General features: G+C 37.0%; 2 protein-coding genes across 4 annotated transcripts in view; both read right to left on the bottom strand.

Moving 5' to 3' along the window:
- Positions 1 to 772: 772 nt before the first annotated feature.
- The window catches only part of LOC110450267 (potassium voltage-gated channel protein Shaker-like), a 79,413-nt gene continuing 58,079 nt past the window's right edge, over positions 773 to 22,106 (bottom strand). For all 3 annotated transcript variants that reach the window (XM_021497719.1, XM_021497720.1, XM_021497718.1), the window contains one exon: positions 773 to 3,367. The gene's annotated coding sequence lies outside the window, so the exon portion shown is untranslated. The remainder of the gene's footprint in view (positions 3,368 to 22,106) is intronic.
- LOC110450278 (aggrecan core protein-like) lies at positions 18,553 to 21,288 on the bottom strand. The gene has a single exon (XM_021497733.1). The coding sequence runs from the start codon at positions 21,286 to 21,288 to the stop codon at positions 18,553 to 18,555; it is 2,736 nt and encodes a 911-aa protein (XP_021353408.1).

Below are 22,106 nucleotides of genomic sequence, written 5' to 3'. Positions count from 1 at the left end.
AGGCTTACTGAATTATATTCATATATATATCAAGATTATATATACTCTTGCTCAACAACTCCAGGAATATGGCCTTGACATGTTCCCATTGAAAGTCTTTTGAGTATTTTTTCACTAGTACTTGTAAACACAATGGCTTGACACCTCCAGACATATCATCAATTGAAAACAAATATCCTATGTACATTTCTACCTGGTGATGAAATAGAATAACTATGAAAATTTTACAACAGAAAGTGAAAAAACATGGTGAATTCTATGGAATTTTAAAGAAGAAAAAGTTGAATTCAAGGGTAGGTAGGTGGAGTTGGGGACAAAACAATCTAAAACTGCAGGCCAACTTTATGATATAATGAAAGACAACCAAAAATAATGTCTATATGACCAATTCTAGTTGAGACTAGAAGTAAAATCTGGACTCAAGTTCATTGGAAAAGAACCTACAATAAAGTTTTCCAGATTTATATAAAAAAAAAGTGTATGTTTTCCAGATTTATGAAAAATAAATAGAAAGTGTATGGGCATACATTATTCATAAATCAAAACAAGCAAACATTTAAAAAAATATTTTTTGCAATTTTTTTTTTTTTTTAACCCAAATGTTATGAAAAATTTGGAAAATTCTAAATAATTCTGAAAATAAAATGAAAAGACTTTTAATCATACTTATATTCTGAAATCAATTTCTTCAAAACTATAATTTTTTGAGAGAAAAAATAAAAAGAAAAGAAAATTAAATCAGAACATGATTTTGTTCCTTTAAGAACTTGGGTCCAACTCTACGTTCTATAAAATAAAGTAAATGGGATATCAATGAGATGATTATAAATGTGTGATTCTGTATTTCATCAGCATTATTTATAATAATCAGGAAAGTTGAACAATTGATGTAAAAACTACTGACTGGCTAGTTTTCGGCCTAGAACCCTTTTAACCTTAATGTTTACCCTATGTTAGAATTGACATTGTGTTTAGGATCTTTGCCGAGCCTTACAACCGAGTTGAATTTGTAGTTCAGTGAAGGAGTATACCAGGTAAATGAATAATAAAAAGGAAATTATGGAGGTAATTATATCGTAACATTTATATCACACGATTTCGTCCACGCAACATCCGCAGGCAATATTACAGTCATACCGTGGAATAATTGAAAGAAACAAACAAACCCTCTCTGGTAAATTTCACGTTAACATGTCTTTATATATATATAATATTTATATATTGTATATATATACTGGAAAAGAATATATACATCCTGCATTCTACACAACGTAACACATTCGCCATTCAATTCATGAGGGGAAAAAAAAAATGAAAAAATGAAAAAGAAACAGTGATACAGCAACACCCTCATATCGTAACAGTTTTTCCAGTAACATTTGCTCCGAGCGACACCTTCTCTCGGTATCCATAACAAAGTATTTTGCTAGAACGCTTTGTTTTGATCTCTATGGTGAGATCACATTTCACATACATGCGACAAATAACATATTTCTATATAAAATTTTCCCCGTTTTTTCATTCTTTCGCTCTCTTGACAAGTCATAATAATTTTATGACCTCCTAATTCTGCACACACATTATTTATAAGCTACCTTTACAAAACACTGGTAACATCAGGTTGTGTTACCTTGATGTCATTCTTTCCTTGAGCAATCAAACCGAACGTTTTATATAGCCCCATATCTAATACAGGGTCGTCAACACCATACTCCACAGTCTATGTTCCATTTCAGAAAAGTCTCACAGCCCTTGTGTTTATAGCCTATCAGAATATGTTCCATTTCAACAAACTCCTAGCCTAGTCACCATTTTTGGGCATACAGGTACTGTACTACTAGCATTATTATGATAGCTATGTAGCACACACTCCAGCACATACGATATGACCCGGTCCGTCTTCCTCTCTACCAGTGAAGTGTAATACCCAGTCACCCCTCTTGTTATGCCTTTACAGTTGACACCGATTTACATTGTGGAGTGGCATCCTTGCATGTGTACACAGCACCAACATAGGCTTCAGGCTATCAAGTCACAAGCTATAAACATGTATTTATATTTTTTTACCTAATTATTTCTAAAAGAGTACTGTGTTTGAAACAGTAATGAAATTTTTTAAACAACTATCACAAAATTTGAGCTTGAAACTTGTCAAATTTATTTTTCCTCCCCCCCAGCCCACTTCTGTCCAACAACCTCTGCCATTACCCCTTCCAGGCCCCACTTTCCTCCCCCACCAACCTATTTTTTTCATTAGCATCAAAGGTTTGGCAGACCTGGTATGCAGACACAGATAGAGAGGTACCTAGCTTGAGTGCTGTGTATACCCATAGCCATAACCTGGTTACTCATAGTACACATACATGCATGCTCCGCAGGAACGGGAAACACCTTGTTACACATACACACTCGTCCATGTCATGCATTAATGCATCGGTAAGACCAATCATCTGTAACCTCATTGCTGGCGTTGTCTTCGATGTCATCATCATCACTTTCTGTTGTAGTAAAATAGACAACCATCCTGACAGTAATCTTGATAATCCTTTTTCAGTGAAGCACAATCTGTATTTTATCTAGCACTGAATTCTTAAAATAGCCTAGAGAAGCTTTTTTTCCCAGCATCCTTTTTTAAAAGAAAATTGTAAAGAAAGCTTGATGCATTTCCAAAGCATTAATATTTCACAAGGGGACATAACTCTTGCACTGGACAGTTAAGGAAGTAGCTATGAATTTTGTTTTCAGTGTGTTAATTATACTCCACTGAACTTTTTATTTCATTACATCCTTTTTTTTTTTGCTGAAACAATTCTAGCTAGCATAGGTGCTGCCCCATAGACTTGTTATCTAAGATATCAAAGCACACAGATGTTATAACACAATCCAGGAACAAGATTATCTTGCCATCTTATTTCACGTGTGACAAATATTGTAGAAATGTTCCAAATAATTTTGGTACATTTTCATTGTGCACGTTACTCGTTCTTTGTCACACACATATATCCAGGTGTGGTTGAGTGTGTTGTTCCTGTTGTCCTGCAAAGAGACCAAGATGTCCCTTTTTAGTCCATAATAAGTTTATCTAGATTTGTGTTGACTGTTTTTTGTGTCGATGATTGCTGAGATGTTTCAATTTCCTTGTCTAATGATAAAATCTTTTAGGAGTCAAGATGAATCCAAACCATTGTCCACTTGTGTCCAGTCCAGAGTCCACTTGTGTCCAGTCCAGAGTCCACTTGTGTCCAGTCCAGAGTCCAGTGTTGTCGTCCTGTTGCCCGCTTTAACTTGGTGGTGCAGTCTGATGAGGGTAGTTGAATTGTTTGCCAGCTGTCTCCTTGGAACATCATACCAGTCTCTGCCTTTATATCTGGAATAGACAAAGCAGATTTGTGATATTGTACATTGATATATTTCTTATGATTCAGACCTTTAATTAGGTTTCAAGGTATACGAGACTGTAAATTAAACTTATTTATCTGAAAACCTTTTTATTCCAGACAGAAATCTGCAGTGTTCAGATTGCACAGGTTTCACTGTAAATAAAGAGTGTCTTACTTGATAGAAAATAAGCAGTTAATTACACATGTCTGAAATTGAATGTATTCTAATCAGTAATATTTGAACCTGATGGAGCTTAGTTTGTTTTGAAATCATGGATTTTCGTGGTGGCCATACTTTGTGGTTTCACGTAAAAGCATTATTTCATAGGTACATGAATTCATGGATTGTGAGTACCCACTCAAATGAAATACTGCTTAATGTCCAACCTGTGATTACTTCCTTGACCTATGAATTTGTGCCCCCCCCCCCCCTCACTTCCCCAGTCCTTATTAAGGAGGTACGGTAGTCTAGTGGCAGTGCTAGAATTGTAGAATGCTACAATTGGACATCAGTGGAACAATGTTGTGCAAGGAAAACAACAAACTTCATGGACAGTGTTGTAATCTATGGACATCAGTGGAACAATGTTGTGCAAGGACAACAAACTTCATGGACAGTGTTGTAATCTATGGACATCAGTGGAACAATGTTGTGCAAGGACAACAAAGTTCATGGACAGAGTTGTAATCTATGGACATCAGTGGAACAATGTTGTGCAAGGAAAACAACAAAATTCATGGACAGTGTTGTAATCTATGGGCATCAGTGGAACAATGTTGTTCAGGGACAAGGACAAGGACTATGTTTATGGACATCAATTTAATTAAAGGACAACACATATCAACTCATATATATCAACTTTTTGAAGAACATTGGATTCATATAGCACAACCAGTTAAATATTCATGTGATGTTTCAATGACTAGAATGATTTGTACTATGTCACCTTCATCAGACAAACGAACAGTATTGTTTATGTACATAAACAAATTAAGAAAACAAGAAAAAAAAATCACCAAAAAATAGTAGTCAAAAACCAAGACCATGGACAACAACACACTGATGGCTAATCCTGAACTAAACCAAGTCCATGGACAACATCACACTGATGGCTAATCCTGAACTAAACCAAGACCATGGACAACATCACACTGATGGCTAATCCTGAACTAAACCAAGACCATGGACAACATCACACTGATGGCTAATCCTGAACTAAACCAAGACCATGGACAACATCACACTGATGGCTAATCCTGAACTAAACCAAGACCATGGACAACATCACACTGATGGCTAATCCTGAACTAAACCAAGACCATGGACAACATCACACTGATGGCTAATCCTGAACTAAACCAAGACCATGGACAACATCACACTGATGGCTAATCCTGAACTAAACCAAGACCATGGACAACATCACACTGATGGCTAATCCTGAACTAAACCAAGACCATGGACAACATCACACTGATGGCTAATCCTGAACTAAACCAAGACCATGGACAACACAATGATAGCTAATCCTAAACTACTATCCCATGTACTTTGGTCAACATTTTCTCGTACAAAACTAATTACTTGTCATGAAACCTATACCATTAGTTCATGAGCAGATTTGATACACCAGTAATTACTGCAAACATATTTGTGAAGCTTGAGGGAGTTGACCCTTTGTCAGGTTGTGAGCACTGTAGCGTTGTCATGACACACAGCTTTACTGAGTGTCATCCGGACATCTGACAAGGGCAAGTCCCTGATCGAAGCCAGTGTCACATTTTTCTCCCATTACAACCTGTTCTCCCACTATCATGATCATCATACACAAGTCCATCTCTCCCATCCAAAGCTTGCAAGTAATTTTTTTACTTTATTCTTATAAAAATATCATTTATAGTTTATTTCTGTTTTAATTTCATTCCAAAAATCAAAATGTAAATTCATATTTTGTACCTGAATATAAAAGTCTGTATTTTATTGTACGTTCTCGACATCTGTTTACATTGACAAGATAACAAGTCAGACTAAAGTCCATCGTGTCAATGCAGCACGGAGATTATACATCCTGTACGATTCAACGTGGACTCCATGGCAAAGGACAAAGATTGGAAACCTAACAATATTAGTGAGAGAAGAGCTTGATTCCACGGAGCTGCCGATAATCTGTTTCACCGGCGACCATCATTATGAGGTTGACATTTCGTGAGCAACAGAAGAACTCAATCAACACTACTAGTACCGACAATGTATGATCACCTCTTTGTATTCAGACCAGCGTTTCCTACACAGGCGTTCTGAATGTTATGATAGTTACCGGCTCAATAAATCTTGTGTAATTACAAACAGTATGGATTTTTTCCTGTGCCGTTCAATGTCTCTCTTGCTTTGTTTTTATTCATCTCTCGTTCTCTCTCCCATAGCGTCGCCTTATTGAGATTCAATTAAAGAAATACAGGATGTCACAAGAGTTCTGACTTGATTTAACAAATAATTAATTGGTTATTCATGATTATTCCTGGGATTTTTATAAGCCACTGAAGCCAAAGAAAAGACTCGGCCCATCAATAGCTTCTATTTTCTTCCTAGGAGCAATCTGTGTGTGTTTGAATGCCTTTGATGGTAGCAAAGGTAAAATTGGCATATCCTTTCTAAGGACTGGCTATTTCTCAGATTTTTCTAAGCCAGGGAAGGCAAATAAAGGTTCAGCCCATCAATAACTTCTATTTTCCTCCTAGGAACAGTGTGAATGTATGGGTGTGTTTGAATGCCTTTGATGGCAGCAAGGGAAAAAATAGGACATATTCTTTCCAATGACTGGCTATCTTGGGACCAATCTTGGTCACCATCAGATAGGCAAGTGGATGTGGCCAAGCCTACTAGTTTCATTTTATGGGGCTGAAGCCTTTACCAAATGGAATCAGTATGTCGTTATTCCGGCAAAGCTGCCTCTGTCAGCACAAGCTAGGAATAGATCAATATTGTTCAGAATGCCAGGAAAACATGCCTTGACAGAAAGTAGGTCAGATTCAAATTCAAATTGACATATGTATATTTCCAGCTACTCATCAATCAGTAGTCTTGAAATGCAGCACATAGTTTTTGTCTTGAAATCACCTAGTTACAAATCTATGTCTTGGAGTGCCAGAACTACTGCAATGCACATAACAGTAGCTGACGTTTTCAGGTATAAGGGTTTAAAATTCCTATCCACAACTAATGTGTGAAATGTTGTTTAAACAAATGCACTGGTATATTAGCATAGTATATGTTTTTCTTATCAGTTAATTTATTCACTGCATAAAAAAACAATCAAGAAATTTGTGAAATTATAAAATTGATGATGTTTTCATCTTTTTTATAATTCTACCATTAACCCTTTCACCACTGTAGACCATAATGGACTCACCTAGACAAATCTATTTTAGAGTCTACTAAAGTTATCTAGGGGTGAAAGGGTTAAAGGGTGAAACCTTTGTAACCTCCTTAAATTTTTCAAATTCCTCAATCATAATAAGCAAACCTACACCATGTCACATAAATATGGTATGTGATATATGTATACATGACATTGCTAATTATTCAAGACAGAAACAAGCGAAATTACAAAAAGTATGCTGCAGTGAATATTCTATAATTGTGTAGGCCTGTTTAGTTTGTCAGGGAATATTCTGTATGTTACTTAAAGCCTGAGATAATGTATCTTTATTAGAATACATGTTTAAGAATAAAACAAATAAATTTTCACCAAAACTGTTCCAAACAAAATGCCTTTAACACAGAATAACAGTGGCAACTTGATTTAGGATTGTTCACTTGTGAGACAATTTATACTTAACACCTTGGAAATGAGCCACACTTAAATATATATATAGCTGACTTACTCATTAATAATGGATGGTGAAATTGTATATTTTAGGGACCTTCTGACAAGTTTAAATAATTCATGACCATTTCAACGGTGACATACAACATGTACAGACATAGCTGAATTTGGTAGAAACCTGAACAGTTCCACAGGCTACCATATTAACTGTAAATAGCCCATGCTCAATAAACTCAGGTTCAATGATAAGCTAATGATAAAACCATGTTCAATGATAAGACCATGTTCAATGATAAACTCATGTTCAATGATAAGACCATGTTCAATGATAAACTCATGTTCAGTGATAAGACCATGTTCAAATGTTCAATGATAAGACCATGTTCAAATGTTCAATGATAAGACCATGTTCAATGATAAGACCATGTTCAATGATAAACTCATGTTCAATGATAAGACCATGTTCAATGATAAACTCATGTTCAATGATAAGACCATATTCAATGATAAACTTATGTTAAGTGATAAGATCATGTTCAATGATAAACTCATGTTCAATGATAAGACCATGTTCAATGATAAACCATGTTCAATGATAAACTCATGTTCAGTGATAAGTTCATGTTCAATGATAAAGTCATGTCCAATGATTAGCCCCTGTTCAATGATAAACTCATGTTCAGTGATAAGACCATGTTCAATGATAAACTCATGTTCAGTGATAAGACCATGTTCAATGATAAACTCATATTCAGTGATAAGACCATATTCAATGATAAACTCATGTTCAGTGATAAGACCATGTTCAATGATAAACTCATGTTCAGTGATAAGACCATGTTCAATGATAAACTGATGTTCAGTGATAAGACAAAGTTCAATGATAAACTCATGTTCAATGATAAGCCCATGTTCAATGATAAACTCATCCCCTTGCTACACAGAATTTATAGATAAAGGAAAAATCAGAAATTATAATTCTACTTAAGGAAAAATGTATATATTTAGATTTAATCGTCTAAAAGGACTAAACAAGACCTCCTGGGATTAATATAATGCTAGAAAAAATAGTTATTTTCAAAAACATAACTCACTTTATGTAGTGTGTTCATGAATATAAGGATTAAATATTGTAATTTATTATAATTTGATTTATGAAGTGTGACAGAGCTATTAAAATGTAGTAAAATGTATATTACTATGTTCATTTACAGCTAAACTATGGTTTCTGAAAATAGAAATAATGAAATATTGAATTATTTAATTGCTCATGAAGTCTGAACTTAATTGTACAACAAGAGGCCCAAGAGGGCCTGTATCGCTCACCTGAATATTCAAGCAGTCATAGCAAAATAAATATTACACTGCACTAAAAATATTTCCCTTGCAAACTTTGTTGGCTCCATCTGTTGAAACTTAACCAGCAAAATATTATTATAAGATTCTATGCTTTTTGATTCTTCAGAAGTTGCTTGACATATTTTTCCCTGTGACCTTGTAAGTAGGTCAATGTCATTTTCCTTCTTAAATTGGTAAGCTCTATTCCAAAAGCTACCCGCCAAATCTTATGAATCTATTCCTTTTAGTTCTTAAGAACAAATCCGTTAAAATATTGTTGACCTTTGTGACCTCTAAAGTAGGTTAAGGTCATTTTCATTCGCAAACTTTGGTGAGCTCTATCGCAGGTAGTCACCAGCCAAATATTAAGATTTTATACCTTTCAGTTCTTCAGAAGAAGTTGTTCTAAGCGTTAGTCATATCTGACTCCTGTGACCTTGAGAGTAGGTCTAGGTCACTTTCATTCGCAAACTTTGTTGGGCTCTTTCCCAAAAAATAACCAGCCCCGATATTAAGGTTCTATAACTTCCAGTTCTTCAGAAGAAGTCATTTGAAGTGTTTGACATATCTGCCTCATGTGACCTTGAAAGAAGGTCAAGGTCATTTTTCATCCTCAAACTTTGTCGGGCTCTATCCCAGGAAGCCATCAATCAAATATAAAGAGTCTATACCTTTCAGTTCTTCAGAAGAAGTCGTTTGAAGTTTTTGACATATTTGACCCCTGTGACCTTGAAAGTAGGTCAAACTAATTTTCATTCTCAAACTTCGTTGGGCTCTATCCCAGGAAGCCACCAGCCAAATATAAAGATTCTATACCTTTCAGTTCTTCAGAGAAGTCGTTTGAAGCTTTTGACATATTTGACCCCTGTGACCTTCAAAGTAGGTCAAGGTCATTTTTTCTCTCAAACTTTGTAGGGCTCCTACCAACAAAGCTTTCAGCCAAATATCATGACTCTAGGCCTGTCCGCTCTTCAGAAGAAGTTGTTTAAAGGAAAAGTTGCCCTTTGGGCAGGTGAGCTAATAATAAATATTACGAGTAATTTTAGTGCCTAAGACTTATTTTGCTAGATAGTTAAGAAGATATATAAATGTTGTATATTGTTTTCATATACAGGTTTCTAAAGATACATAATGAAAATATTGGGCCATTTAATTGTTCAAGAAGCCAAAATAAATTCTTCTTGTCTGAAGTTGTGAGAAATATGTGCTATACTTTACAGATTCAAACATTTTACTCAATAGAGATCTAAACTTTACACCGACTCCAGAATAGTTCTGAAACAGTCAGTCAAGAACTGTTGCCAAGTTTACCAATTTTGGAAGAGGAATCTCTGGGAGACTCCAAAATGTTTAACTATCCTGTTTTATCTTCCAGAACCATTAGACTTCGCTGCATTCTTTTTGCTTATATTCAATTCAGTTATTGCAAAGGGCAGCTCTAACTTTGGTATTTTACATTATTTTGGTGTGAAGTAAAGGTCAAGCATTGCAAATCCTTTTCATACATGTTTAGATTTTCTACTCAATTAACAAAACTTGAAAGGTTGGTGAATGAGAAAAGAGACATTCTGAGTCAAGATCAAAGATCAAAGATAGTTCTGAGTCCAGCACAATAGTGAATTAAGGATTATAGTTCTGAGTCGAAAGTCAAATAGTTATAAACCAAAGAGTCGAAAGTCATATACCAGCAGTAATTTGCTAGTTGACTTGCACAACATCTTAACATTCTATAATTTCAGTAAGTTGGACATAAAACAAACTTCAGAAATAAAGAACCTGTGATGGAGGCATTAGGGTTAAATACAGTTAAAATAGGAGTGTCTGATTACACCCACCCATTAAAGCCTGGTGAGGGGCTTTGAATAGGTGCCTTTTGTCACAGTACTTAATATATCATTGGACACCTCAACAGTGTGGTCCTGGTCTAGACTCCCAACGAGTTTCCACAAGTCTTAAAAGCTGACATGCATAATTCATCCACAACCGTACCAATCTATATAGACCTGTGAAAAGATCCCGTCTGCTTTGTCGCCCATAAAGAGCCAACGAAAAATATACCAAAAGGCTGCAAGCATGAAACTACATATTTTCTTATGACAGATAGATATTGAGATTATAAAATGACCAAAATGTAGCAATATAACATGTGAGAGGACATTTTAAGATTTTTTTTTTATAAACTGAATGCATTCATACATGGACGGAATATTGTAAGAAATGCCACAAGCTCATAAGTTATTCAGCTTTAAGAATGGACATTAGCTGCCAAGGTAGCGATTTACTCGCTTTACTTCGAAGTTGCAAAGGGAATTGGAAGTCATTGAGGGTGTGAAAAGACAATGGACAAATGATAGAGTGACTCGTTACGGTACTCAAGGTCAAGTTCCTGTTAGACTTGGCAAACTTAGGGCAGTCAGTTTCTTGATAATTGCACAAACAATTTCTATCTCATTCAGCAGTTCATATTAATAACAGCCTCAATATACTGTATATCGGGAAATATTGGCTGCAGTTTAATTTTTCGCCTGTTCATCCACAGCAATGTGTGCTATTATATCTTATTATTATTATATACAGCTACATACCCTTTAAGGTAATCACGAGGGGCGAAATTAACACCGAGTGAACATGGATTTTACCGGTGACTAATAATGACTATGACTGCCCTTTTCAATACTTGAATATAAAACTGATAATTCAAGTCATTCAGGGGCAACTCGACATAGATTGCTGCCTTTTTAACAATCCTCAAAATTATGAATTCCAAAAGTCTTCCATTTATGCTAACAAGGCTGATGGTCTTTTTTCTGATGGCTTCGATGATGTATCGGAAAGATGGTTTACGAGACATAAAATAATCCTGAAATATCGCCAATGGTAACAGGGAGAGTGACAACGCCTCCTCTGTCTTAACAGCTCAGCCTCACCCACTTGGACAGCTATGTGATTGGCTGGATTTGGCCTGTTTGGGATTAGCGGTAACAGTAGATAATTATCCCCAAGGATGTAAAGGGCTGTTCTGTTGTTGACAGATCGGCTTAAACCGGCTCAAGAGCATATGCAATATGGTGTGTTTGCAATTACTGGTCAGATACAGTGTTTCACAAATTGATCAAAATATAATGGACTTGTCATTTATATCAAATCTGTATTTATACAATATCCAAAAATAGAATTGGAAAATATGGCAATATTTTTCATTCAGACAATGTTGTAAGGTGTATTCATTAAGACTGTTTTCTGGATGACATGTCACCATGTTTATTCAAATTCAAATTCAAAGTCACATCCTAATAAATACCCTTCCTTGATTTATTTCAACATCTTAAGCTGCAAAAAACGGAATATTACCCTCCGAACACAACTTTTCGGCACCGACTAATTTCTGTATTTGTCTAAGAAAATTTAAGTATTACTTTTGAAATACATGTCTTTAAGTTGTAAACCCTGACAGTAATTAACTAAATAAAAATAGTAATTTATATTTTAACTGAGTAAAAAAAAATCTTCTATCATCTTCATAAGTGTAAACCACAAATACTGATAATAATAAGATTATGTATCTATCAATTATTACAAGACAAGAGACAGATAACGTAATGTAAGTTCATTACAATAGTCTTTGTAACAATCAAATTACAATGTCTATAAATACTGTATTTGTCCAGTAATAAGCTGATGCCTGTTAAAAAGCCCATCCATATATGTGTTACAGTTCAGTAAAAATGTCTATAAATGCTGCTTCATTGTCCCTCAATAAGCCCAGCCCCATACTTTGAGCTGAGGTTACGTGTTGCCCCAGCCCCATACTTTAAGCTGCGGTTACGTGTTACCCCAGCCCCATACTTTGAGCTGAGGTCACGTGTTGCCCCAGCCCCATACTTTAAGCTGCGGTTACGTGTTACCCCAGCCCCATACTTTGAGCTGAGGTTACGTGTTGCCCAAGCCCCATACTTTAAGCTGAGGTTACGTGTTACCCCAGCCCCATACTTTGAGCTGAGGTCACGTGTTGCCCCAGCCCCATGCTTTAAGCTGAGGTTACGTGTTACCCCAGCCCCATACTTTGAGCTGAGGTTATGTGTTGGCTCCCTGGGCTTATTGCAGGATAAGTACGGTACCTTTGCCTGTATAAAGCTCCATCAATTGACATATGGTCACTACGTGGTAGAACTCGGACAGAACTTATAAATTCTAAATACAGGTTAACCATTTCACCCCTAGGTAACTGGATTAGACTCTTCCATACATGTATCTGGGTGAGTCCATTATGGTCTACAGTGGTGAAAGGGTTAAACAAACATTTAACAATACCTTTTTGTTACCATTTACGGTAAAAATGATATCACAATAATATCACCTATAAATAGAGGACGTCAGTGACTTGAACAAATTCTTCGGATTGAACACACCCACGATAATCAATTTGTTATTTGCATGGATCACTGTTTTTGAATGACATAAATATATGCGAGTCACGTTGAGTACAATTCTGCTTCTATTATACAGAAAATACAATATGATCATTACATACATTTTCCCACTGTGATTGACTTCAATTTGTTATTGACATAAAACATGTTTGAATGTGGGTTTTACGTAAAACGATGTGTTGGGTATACTCAATAACATGGGTCACAATATAAATCAATTCCATGCGTGCAGCGGAACAATTATTTTGTTTACACTTATTAAAGTTAGATTGACCTGAATTATTTGGCATTTAAAATGACATTATGGCCCCTTTCCATGCTATAAATATATACATTTTTAATAATGTACTTTTCATTTGCTTGAAATATGACACATTTCTGTTTTTTTATGACTTTGATTTCCCCCCATATAAATGGCATATACAATGTCATGCTCTGACAAAACCCCTGAACAGGGAGATAAAGGTTATTATATTCCTGGCGTAAGATCTCAGATTTCTTCTCATTTTACAAATCATACTATGATTAATATGCGGCCATTTCACACAACCATTTACTCCCCCTGAAGTCCTAGAATCGTACCTCCTCCACCCCCACTTTGTGTGCTAAAATCTGGCTGTGGCTAAAGATCGTAATTCTTCCATTTCTGATATCTGCCCAATCCATCACCAGTTCACGGTAAGCCTTACATTCTATTATTGAAGCCAATGAGATATACCTCAATTATCCATTATATAAGCTATATTTCCTTCCTCCCAGGGCTTTAAACTGGGATGTTGAAACCATTATGATGCACATCATCTTCCAAACATCCCAGCTAAGGCCCTAACTAGGTTGTTGGAGTCATCATGAATTATATATCTTCTCCTTCTCTCAGATGCTGATATTGGCTGTTGAAGCCTGTTCATGATGTACCCAAATTTCCCTTCCTTGCACATTAATTTTTTTCCCCTCCCAGGGCCTTAGATTGGGCTGTTGAAGCCATTTTATTATATTAAATCTTCCTCTTCTCCCAGAGTTTCAACTTAGCTGTTGAAGCCATTATGATAGGGTCATCTTCATGACTAGCAGGGCATTGCTAGGCTGTTGAAGCTATCATAATGTACACCCCATTCCCCTCCAGCCAGAACTTAGACTGAACTTATGAAACCATCAACAGATATATGTCAATTCCATTATAATTTCAGAATAGCTGTATCTTCTGTAGATGGCTTTCGAAGCATCTAATAAGTTCTGTCTTCACATACTATCTGAGGATGACTGCCAAAGCCACTAAGAGGTACCCCCACCCCCACCCCCCTCCTGTCATGTTTTCAAAAGACTGTTGCAGACACAAAGTTCCCTATATTACGTATTACCAAGATGGCTGTTGAAGCCACAGAAAGGTGTCCTTTCCTGTCGTCTTCTGAAAATGACTGTTGAAAATATGAAAATACAATTCTCCCTATGTCCAAAATATTCTATATCTGTAGCCCCATATCCTCCCCTCTCCCAAAACTGGCTGTTGAAGCCATTCTTGAAGCCTGGAACAGGCCCAGTTGGCTCCACACCAGAAACCAATCAATCATATTCTCCCTATGTCCAAAAAAGCTATATCTGTAGCCCCATATCCTCCCCTATACCAAAACTGGCTGTTGAAGCCATTCTTGAAGCCTGGAATATATGTATCCGCATCCTCTCATAGGCCCAGTTGACTCCACACCAGAAACCAATCAATGATGTAAGTTACTTTGAAATTACCTCTTGTTTGCATGCTAAATGACTGCATCCACTGGCTAGATTTCCCTAGCACAGCCATTCTATATTTAAATATAGAGTTGGCTTGGTGCAAATGAAGGATCAGTTACACTGTTGACTATCAATATGTTTGAATAATCTCATTTACAACCTGTTTGCTATAGAGCCGGTGACTTTCAGGGCTAGCTGCCACTGTTGGATATTTGCTGTGCTGATTAGCTTTCTAATAAACTTCCCTCTCTCTCTTACTAAACTGTAGAGTGATGGATCCATGTTTTGTCCACAATATACCAGTATGATATGATGAATAATCAATTGCTTTGTTATTGTGCAAACAGAATTCTATTTTTTACGTTACAAATCTATATCACATAGGGTTGCCATTATGAATTGCTCAATCATTTCCCAAGTACAGCGAGCTGTCACGGTACACTGCATTGTTAGGCAAATTGCAACCAATCTACACAGCTGTGAAAATATAGTGTACAAATGTTAAGTTCACAACATTTTTTCCCCTATTTTAACAAGGTCTAATGGAATACTGCCTTGTAAGGCAAACTGCTCCACTCTACACAGCTGCAAAAATATGATGTGCACTTTTGTTGGTAATGGAATATCAGTAAACCTAGTACTCTCAGACTAGTACAGATAAATCGCAAAAGAAACTGTGAGGAATTAACCACAAAAACTTTGGTCAAAGAAACAGCTTTAGTTTTTTAAGTAAACATCGAAAAAACCTGTTCTTAGAGGAAAATGTATCTCAATATTTCTCATTGCTTCTCAATGACCTAGCTTTGTAAATAGCTTATAAACAACCTTGTTTCCCATTTATCCATTCCCACTCTAGTGAACCTAGTAAGGGGGGTTGGGATAATGAGTATGCCTAAAATGTTCTAACATCAAACAAAATATCACGGTTACATGCTTGTTGACCTAAATCCCTGTAAAGTGCATTTCATCTTAGACATAAGTGGCGGATGACGATTCGGTATGCACTTTGACCTACGGCGGTATAAGTAGCAGGAATGACTATGACATCAATGTGGAAGTAAAAAATAGTCTGCAAGTGTTTGATAGTAATTATACAAATGAGTTGAAATTTATAGTGCCTTCGAAAAAACACTGTGCATAAAATTACCGAAATATCATATAGCTTGTGTACTTATTATCTCCATTCAAATTCAGTGAAAATTCCACTTTTATTTTAGATTCTTTGAGGTCAAAACATTGTGATACAATACTTTTCTTGTTACAATTAGTCCAGGTATAATAATAGAGGCAAAATAGGACTGAGTCGCTTCAGATTGTTAAAATATTTCTGTCAATTAATCTTTAAGATGATAAATAATGAAGGTCATGTGTACAGAATATACAAATTTTTATGACCCAATGCATCTGTATAAAATAAAACCTTGTTATACTGCCACCATTCGTCCAGAAATATTTGGCATTATAAAGGGGTATGGCGATAAATTGAGGGAAATGTATGAAGGAATTCATAAGAAAACGAGAAAAGGGACATTGAAATGTGTTGGTGGTAAATGAGGTGGCAAAATTTTAATGAAATGAGAAGCATTATATCGATAGTTAAGTATGTCTAGCCGAACAGTCAATGGCAACCAGGTAGCTTAATAAGTTAGAGTGTCTGTCTTGTGTTCGGAGGACCTGGGTTTGAATACTGCTCTAGTCATTATATTTGTCCTTTCCCGTTACATTTGGCACCTAACTAAATGTATCCAGGGACTAACTAAATGTATCCAGGGAAGCTGGTATAGGGTCTCCAGTATCATTGGGGGCTGATTTGAAGAATTTGTTGAAGGAGAGAGGAATGCAGTAAAACTGGACTGAGTTGATCGACAGTGACCATGTCGCTTAATTGCTCAGAGTGTCTAGAGTTGGGAGGTCACAGGTTCAAGTTTCGGTCAGGCCATCAATTTCCCTTCCTGTTACATTATGCAGAAGCGAAAATAAATTTGATCCCTTATCAGGTCAAACAGCTTCCTTGTCAAAGGTTTTGTGTGGTCAACTCATTTTTATGATGAAATACATCATTGGTCACTTTCCATGGAATACATGGAAAGTCCAGACCTCATGCATAACAATGGATACTGGCAAATAAAGTCCTACCCCCTATTTAGCCAGATTATCCAAGCTTTCCTCTGACCAATATATTTTGATTGAAACATACATTTAAATGGAAATACATTTAACAGTGGATATTTTATACAGGCCAATCAACTTTGATCACTTATTTAGCCGATGGCTTTATTCTACAAGCCTTCAAGAGGTAATTTTATCTTGGTAATGATGACAATGCTGAAAAGTGGTCATCTTAACAATACAAAAACATGAATTGAATTTTATAAAATCCCTAATTTTTGTAGATGTGATAGTTACAATTATCACTGTCAAGGTCATTCTAAACTGTAAGGGTATGAAATGAGATGGCATTAAAGCTGGTATTAAGCCAGAAAAACCTATATATGACGTATCATGTCTAAATGTGAACTTTGATCAGTCAATATTGTCCCACTATATACATTCCTTATTGAACCTGTTAAATCTCACATTTGTCCTTTGAAAGCATAATTTGTGGAACAAATGTTTTTGATTAAGAATGCATTAAAGGTGTAAATAAGAGATCTAGGTCTTCATAATATTAAGAGGCTGAATTTTTATCACCATTGTTTGTTATCAATAGATATTTATAATTAAGTCTTCTTAGAGGGTGAACAAGATCTAGGTTACTGGAGAAAATGGGTTAATAAATAACACTTCACTCCAATGATATTAAGTCCCCTCTTATAATGTAAACATCGGGTAAAATATAACACACCACAATCTTCCTCTTCAACATTACGGCTGTTTTTTTGGGTTCAAAGCGTTCGAGTGGTTCATCCATCTTCCGAGTATATTTTTGTTCTCCGTAATCTAGCAAACACACGGAAGATGGATCTACCATCAGCACAACTGAAGTCATGTTTAAAAGTGCTACGACACTGAAGTCTGCAAGTCAGTATGCCTTTGAAGTTTTATGCTACATTAACAATTATCTTTTGTTTGAATAATAAAATACGAAACCTGTTTCTTCCACACGGATTCTCGTAGCCTAGATGACAACGTCTCAATATACCAGAGGCAATCTACATAAGAATTTTCCTAGTTCTAAAGCAAAACAATTTACATTTTGTTTCCCGGGCTGACATGAAACGGAAGCTCTACTGAGGTCTTATTATTTTCGGCAATTTCTTCTGAATGAATAATTGAAATGTAATGTCATCGCTCAATACACAGAGAACAAGCCAAGATTGGTCTATTTCGAGATTATTGTTCTCTGGTAAGTACATATACAAGGGTTAAATATTATTTTCATTATTAGAAGTCTTCAGGAACCATATAGTCTCTGCCCTACTTATCGCACCCTGGCGTTGCTTTGTGGCAGATTACCAGGTGAAATTACCAGATGGCCTCGATTGTGCTGATGGAATTTTACACATCTTGTAATCAGGTACTGCTCCAGAAATACAGTTTAATTCTTATATAAACAGGTAGTATTGGTATAATATACAGGTAGTATAGGTATAATACACAGGTAGGCGTATAGAAATATATATACAGGTAGTATAGGTATAATATACAGGTAGGCGTATAGAAATATATATACAGGTAGTATAGGTATATACCGGTAGGCGAATAGAAATATATATACAGGTAGTATAGGTATAATGTACAGGTAGGCCTGCACTTTCAAAGGTAAGGTAAGTATGTCTACACATGTGCATTAATGTGTGTTGATGCTACACATGTGGTGAGCCTAATTGTGACTTCATTAGTGTTCCCTCACCAACAATTTTCTCCTTGAAACATCAGACTCGGGAGTGATAAAAGGTCCCCTATACCACTACTCGGGAGTGATAAAAGGTCACCTATATTACTACTCGGGAGTGATAAAAGGTCCCCTATACTACTACTCGGGAGTGATAAAAGGTCCCCTATACTACTACTCGGGAGTGATGAAAGGTCCCCTATACTACTACTCGGGAGTGATGAAAGGTCCCCTATACTACTACTCGGGAGTGATAAAAGGTCCCCTATACTACTACTCGGGAGTGATAAAAGGTCCCCTATACTACTACTCGGGAGTGATGAAAGGTCCCCTATACTACTACTCGGGAGTGATGAAAGGTCCCCTATACTACTACCCGGGAGTGATAAAAGGTCCCCTATACTACTACTCGGGAGTGATGAAAGGTCACCCATACTACTACTCGGGAGTGATAAAAGGTCAGCTATACTACTACTCGGGAGTGATGAAAGGTCACCTAAACTACTACTCGGGAATGATGAAAGGTCACCTATACTACTACTCGGGAGTGATGAAAGGTCGCCTAAACTACTACTCGGGAATGATGAAAGGTCACCTACACTACTACTCGGGAGTGATAAAAGGTCACCCATACTACTACTCGGGAGTGATAAAAGGTCAGCTATACTACTACCCGGGAGTGATAAAAGGTCACCTTTACTACTACTCGGGAGTGATAAAAGGTCCCCTATCCTACTACTCGGGATTGATGAAAGGTCACCTATACTACTACTCGGGAGTGATGAAAGGTCGCCTAAACTACTACTCGGGAATGATGAAAGGTCACCTATACTACTACTCGGGAGTGATAAAAAGTCACCTATACTACTACCCGGGAGTGATAAAAGGTCGCCTATACTACTACTCGGGAGTGATAAAAGGGCACCTATACTACTACTCGGGAGTGATGAAAGGTCACCCATACTACTACTCGGGAGGGATAAAAGGTCCCCTATACTACTACTCGTGAGTGATAAAAGGTCCCCTATACTACTACCCGGGAGTGATAAAAGGTCGCCTATACTACTACTCGGGAGTGATAAAAGGGCACCTATACTACTACTCGGGAGTGATGAAAGGTCCCCCATACTACTACTCGGGAGTGATAAAAGGGCACCTATACTACTACTCGGGAGTGATGAAAGGTCCCCCATACTACTACTCGGGAGTGATAAAAGGTCGCCTATACTACTACTCGGGAGTGATAAAAGGTTACCTATACCACTACTCGGGAGTGATAAAAGGTTACCTATACCACTACTCGGGAGTGATAAAAGGTCCTCTATACCACTACTAGGGAGTGATAAAAGGTCCCCTATACTACTGCTTGGGAGTGATAAAAGGTCACCTATACTACTGCTCGGGAGTGATAAAAGGTCCCCTATACTCCTACTTGGGAGTAATAAAAGGTCACCTATACTACTACTCGGGGGTGATAAAAGGTCCTCTATACCACTACTCGGGGGTGATAAAAGGTCCCCTATACTACTACTCGGGAGTGGTGAAAGGTCACCCATACTACTACTCGGGAGTGATAAAAGGTCCCCTATACCACTACTCGGGAGTGATAAAAGGTTACCTATACCACTACTCGGGAGTGATAAAAGGTCACCTATATTACTACTCGGGAGTGATAAAAGGTCCCCTATCCTACTACTCGGGATTGATGAAAGGTCACCTATACTACTACTCGGGAGTGATGAAAGGTCGCCTAAACTACTACTCGGGAATGATGAAAGGTCACCTACACTACTACTCGGGAGTGATAAAAGGTCACCCATACTACTACTCGGGAGTGATAAAAGGTCGCCTATACTACTACTCGGGAGTGATAAAAGGGCAGCTATACTACTACTCGGGAGTGATGAAAGGTCCCCCATACTACTACTCGGGAGTGATAAAAGGTCCCCTATACTACTACTCGTGAGTGATAAAAGGTCACCTATACCACTACCCGGGAGTGATAAAAGGTCACCTATACTACTACTCAGGAGTGATGAAAGGTCCCCTATACTACTACTTGGGAGTGATAAAAGGTCACCTATACTACTACCCGGGAGTGATAAAAGGTCACCTATACTACTACTCGGGAGTGATAAAAGGTCCCCTATACTACTACTCGGGAGTGATAAAAGGTCCCCTATACTACTACTCGGGAGTGATAAAAGGTCCCCTATACTACTACTCGGGAGTGATAAAAGGTCCCCTATACTACTACTCGGGAGTGATAAAAGGTCCCCTATACTACTACTCGGGAGTGATAAAAGGTCCCCTATACTACTACTCGGGAGTGATAAAAGGTCCCCTATACTACTACTCGGGAGTGATAAAAGGTCCCCTATACTACTACTCGGGAGTGATAAAAGGTCCCCTATACTACTACTCGGGAGTGATAAAAGGTCCCCTATACTACTACTCGGGAGTGATAAAAGGTCCCCTATACTACTACTCGGGAGTGATAAAAGGTCCCCTATACTACTACTCGGGAGTGATAAAAGGTCCCCTATACTACTACTCGGGAGTGATAAAAGGTCCCCTATACTACTACTCGGGAGTGATAAAAGGTCCCCTATACTACTACTCGGGAGTGATAAAAGGTCCCCTATACTACTACTCGGGAGTGATAAAAGGTCCCCTATACTACTACTCGGGAGTGATAAAAGGTCCCCTATACTACTACTCGGGAGTGATAAAAGGTGATCAAATATCATGGTAACTTTCATCAATATATATAGGCCGTATTTCTTGGACAGAATGCATGTCATTATTCCTTAAATACATATCAAAGGTTATCATCAAGGTCACATATTTTAAATAAGATTACAGAAATAAGATTGGCAGGCTCGTAAATGAAATAAATTCGCTAAATAACTAAAAACTTTGAATAATAGACACTTTCAACACAAAACTCATAATTGATACATATAGATGATAAATTGGAAAAAGTTCTAAAAGTGGCAACAAGTAACCATTGAAGGCCCGATAACGCCGGGCTATTAAAGACCCAATGACGCACAAACCCTGAGTCTGATACCAGTAATATATAATACACACACAAATTTGATGCAAGGACTTTTTAAAAAGATTCCACATTTCCATCAAAATGTTTAAATATCAGTTTTTAAAATCTCATTCCTACATGTACACTATAGAACATGTCAAACAGACCCATTCATATATGACAAATGAAAATTATCATAAAATTGTCTACCATTTACCAGTATTTAACGTGAGTAAATGGGATCCCAGGCTTTTATTTTGACAAAATGAATTGCATTTGAAACCATAACATTCACAGCAAAGCAATATTTCTGTCTAACAATATACGTGGGCTTAGAGTTGTGATATCGGGAGAAGCTGTGACAACTAATACGCCGTGTAACGCAATATGTTACTCAACACTTTCTGCATAAACCACTTTGTCTTCAGCTTTGCTTGGCGTCGTGCCATTACAGCAGAAAGAGCAATACTTGTAGAATAGACACAATATAAACACATGATGTAATGTTTAAACCTCTACATATTAAAC

The sequence above is a fragment of the Mizuhopecten yessoensis genome, unplaced genomic scaffold (genome assembly GCF_002113885.1).
Source record: "Mizuhopecten yessoensis strain PY_sf001 unplaced genomic scaffold, ASM211388v2 scaffold5141, whole genome shotgun sequence".
Lineage (NCBI taxonomy): Eukaryota > Metazoa > Mollusca > Bivalvia > Pectinida > Pectinidae > Mizuhopecten > Mizuhopecten yessoensis.
This window is presented reverse-complemented; position numbering and strand designations above follow the sequence as displayed.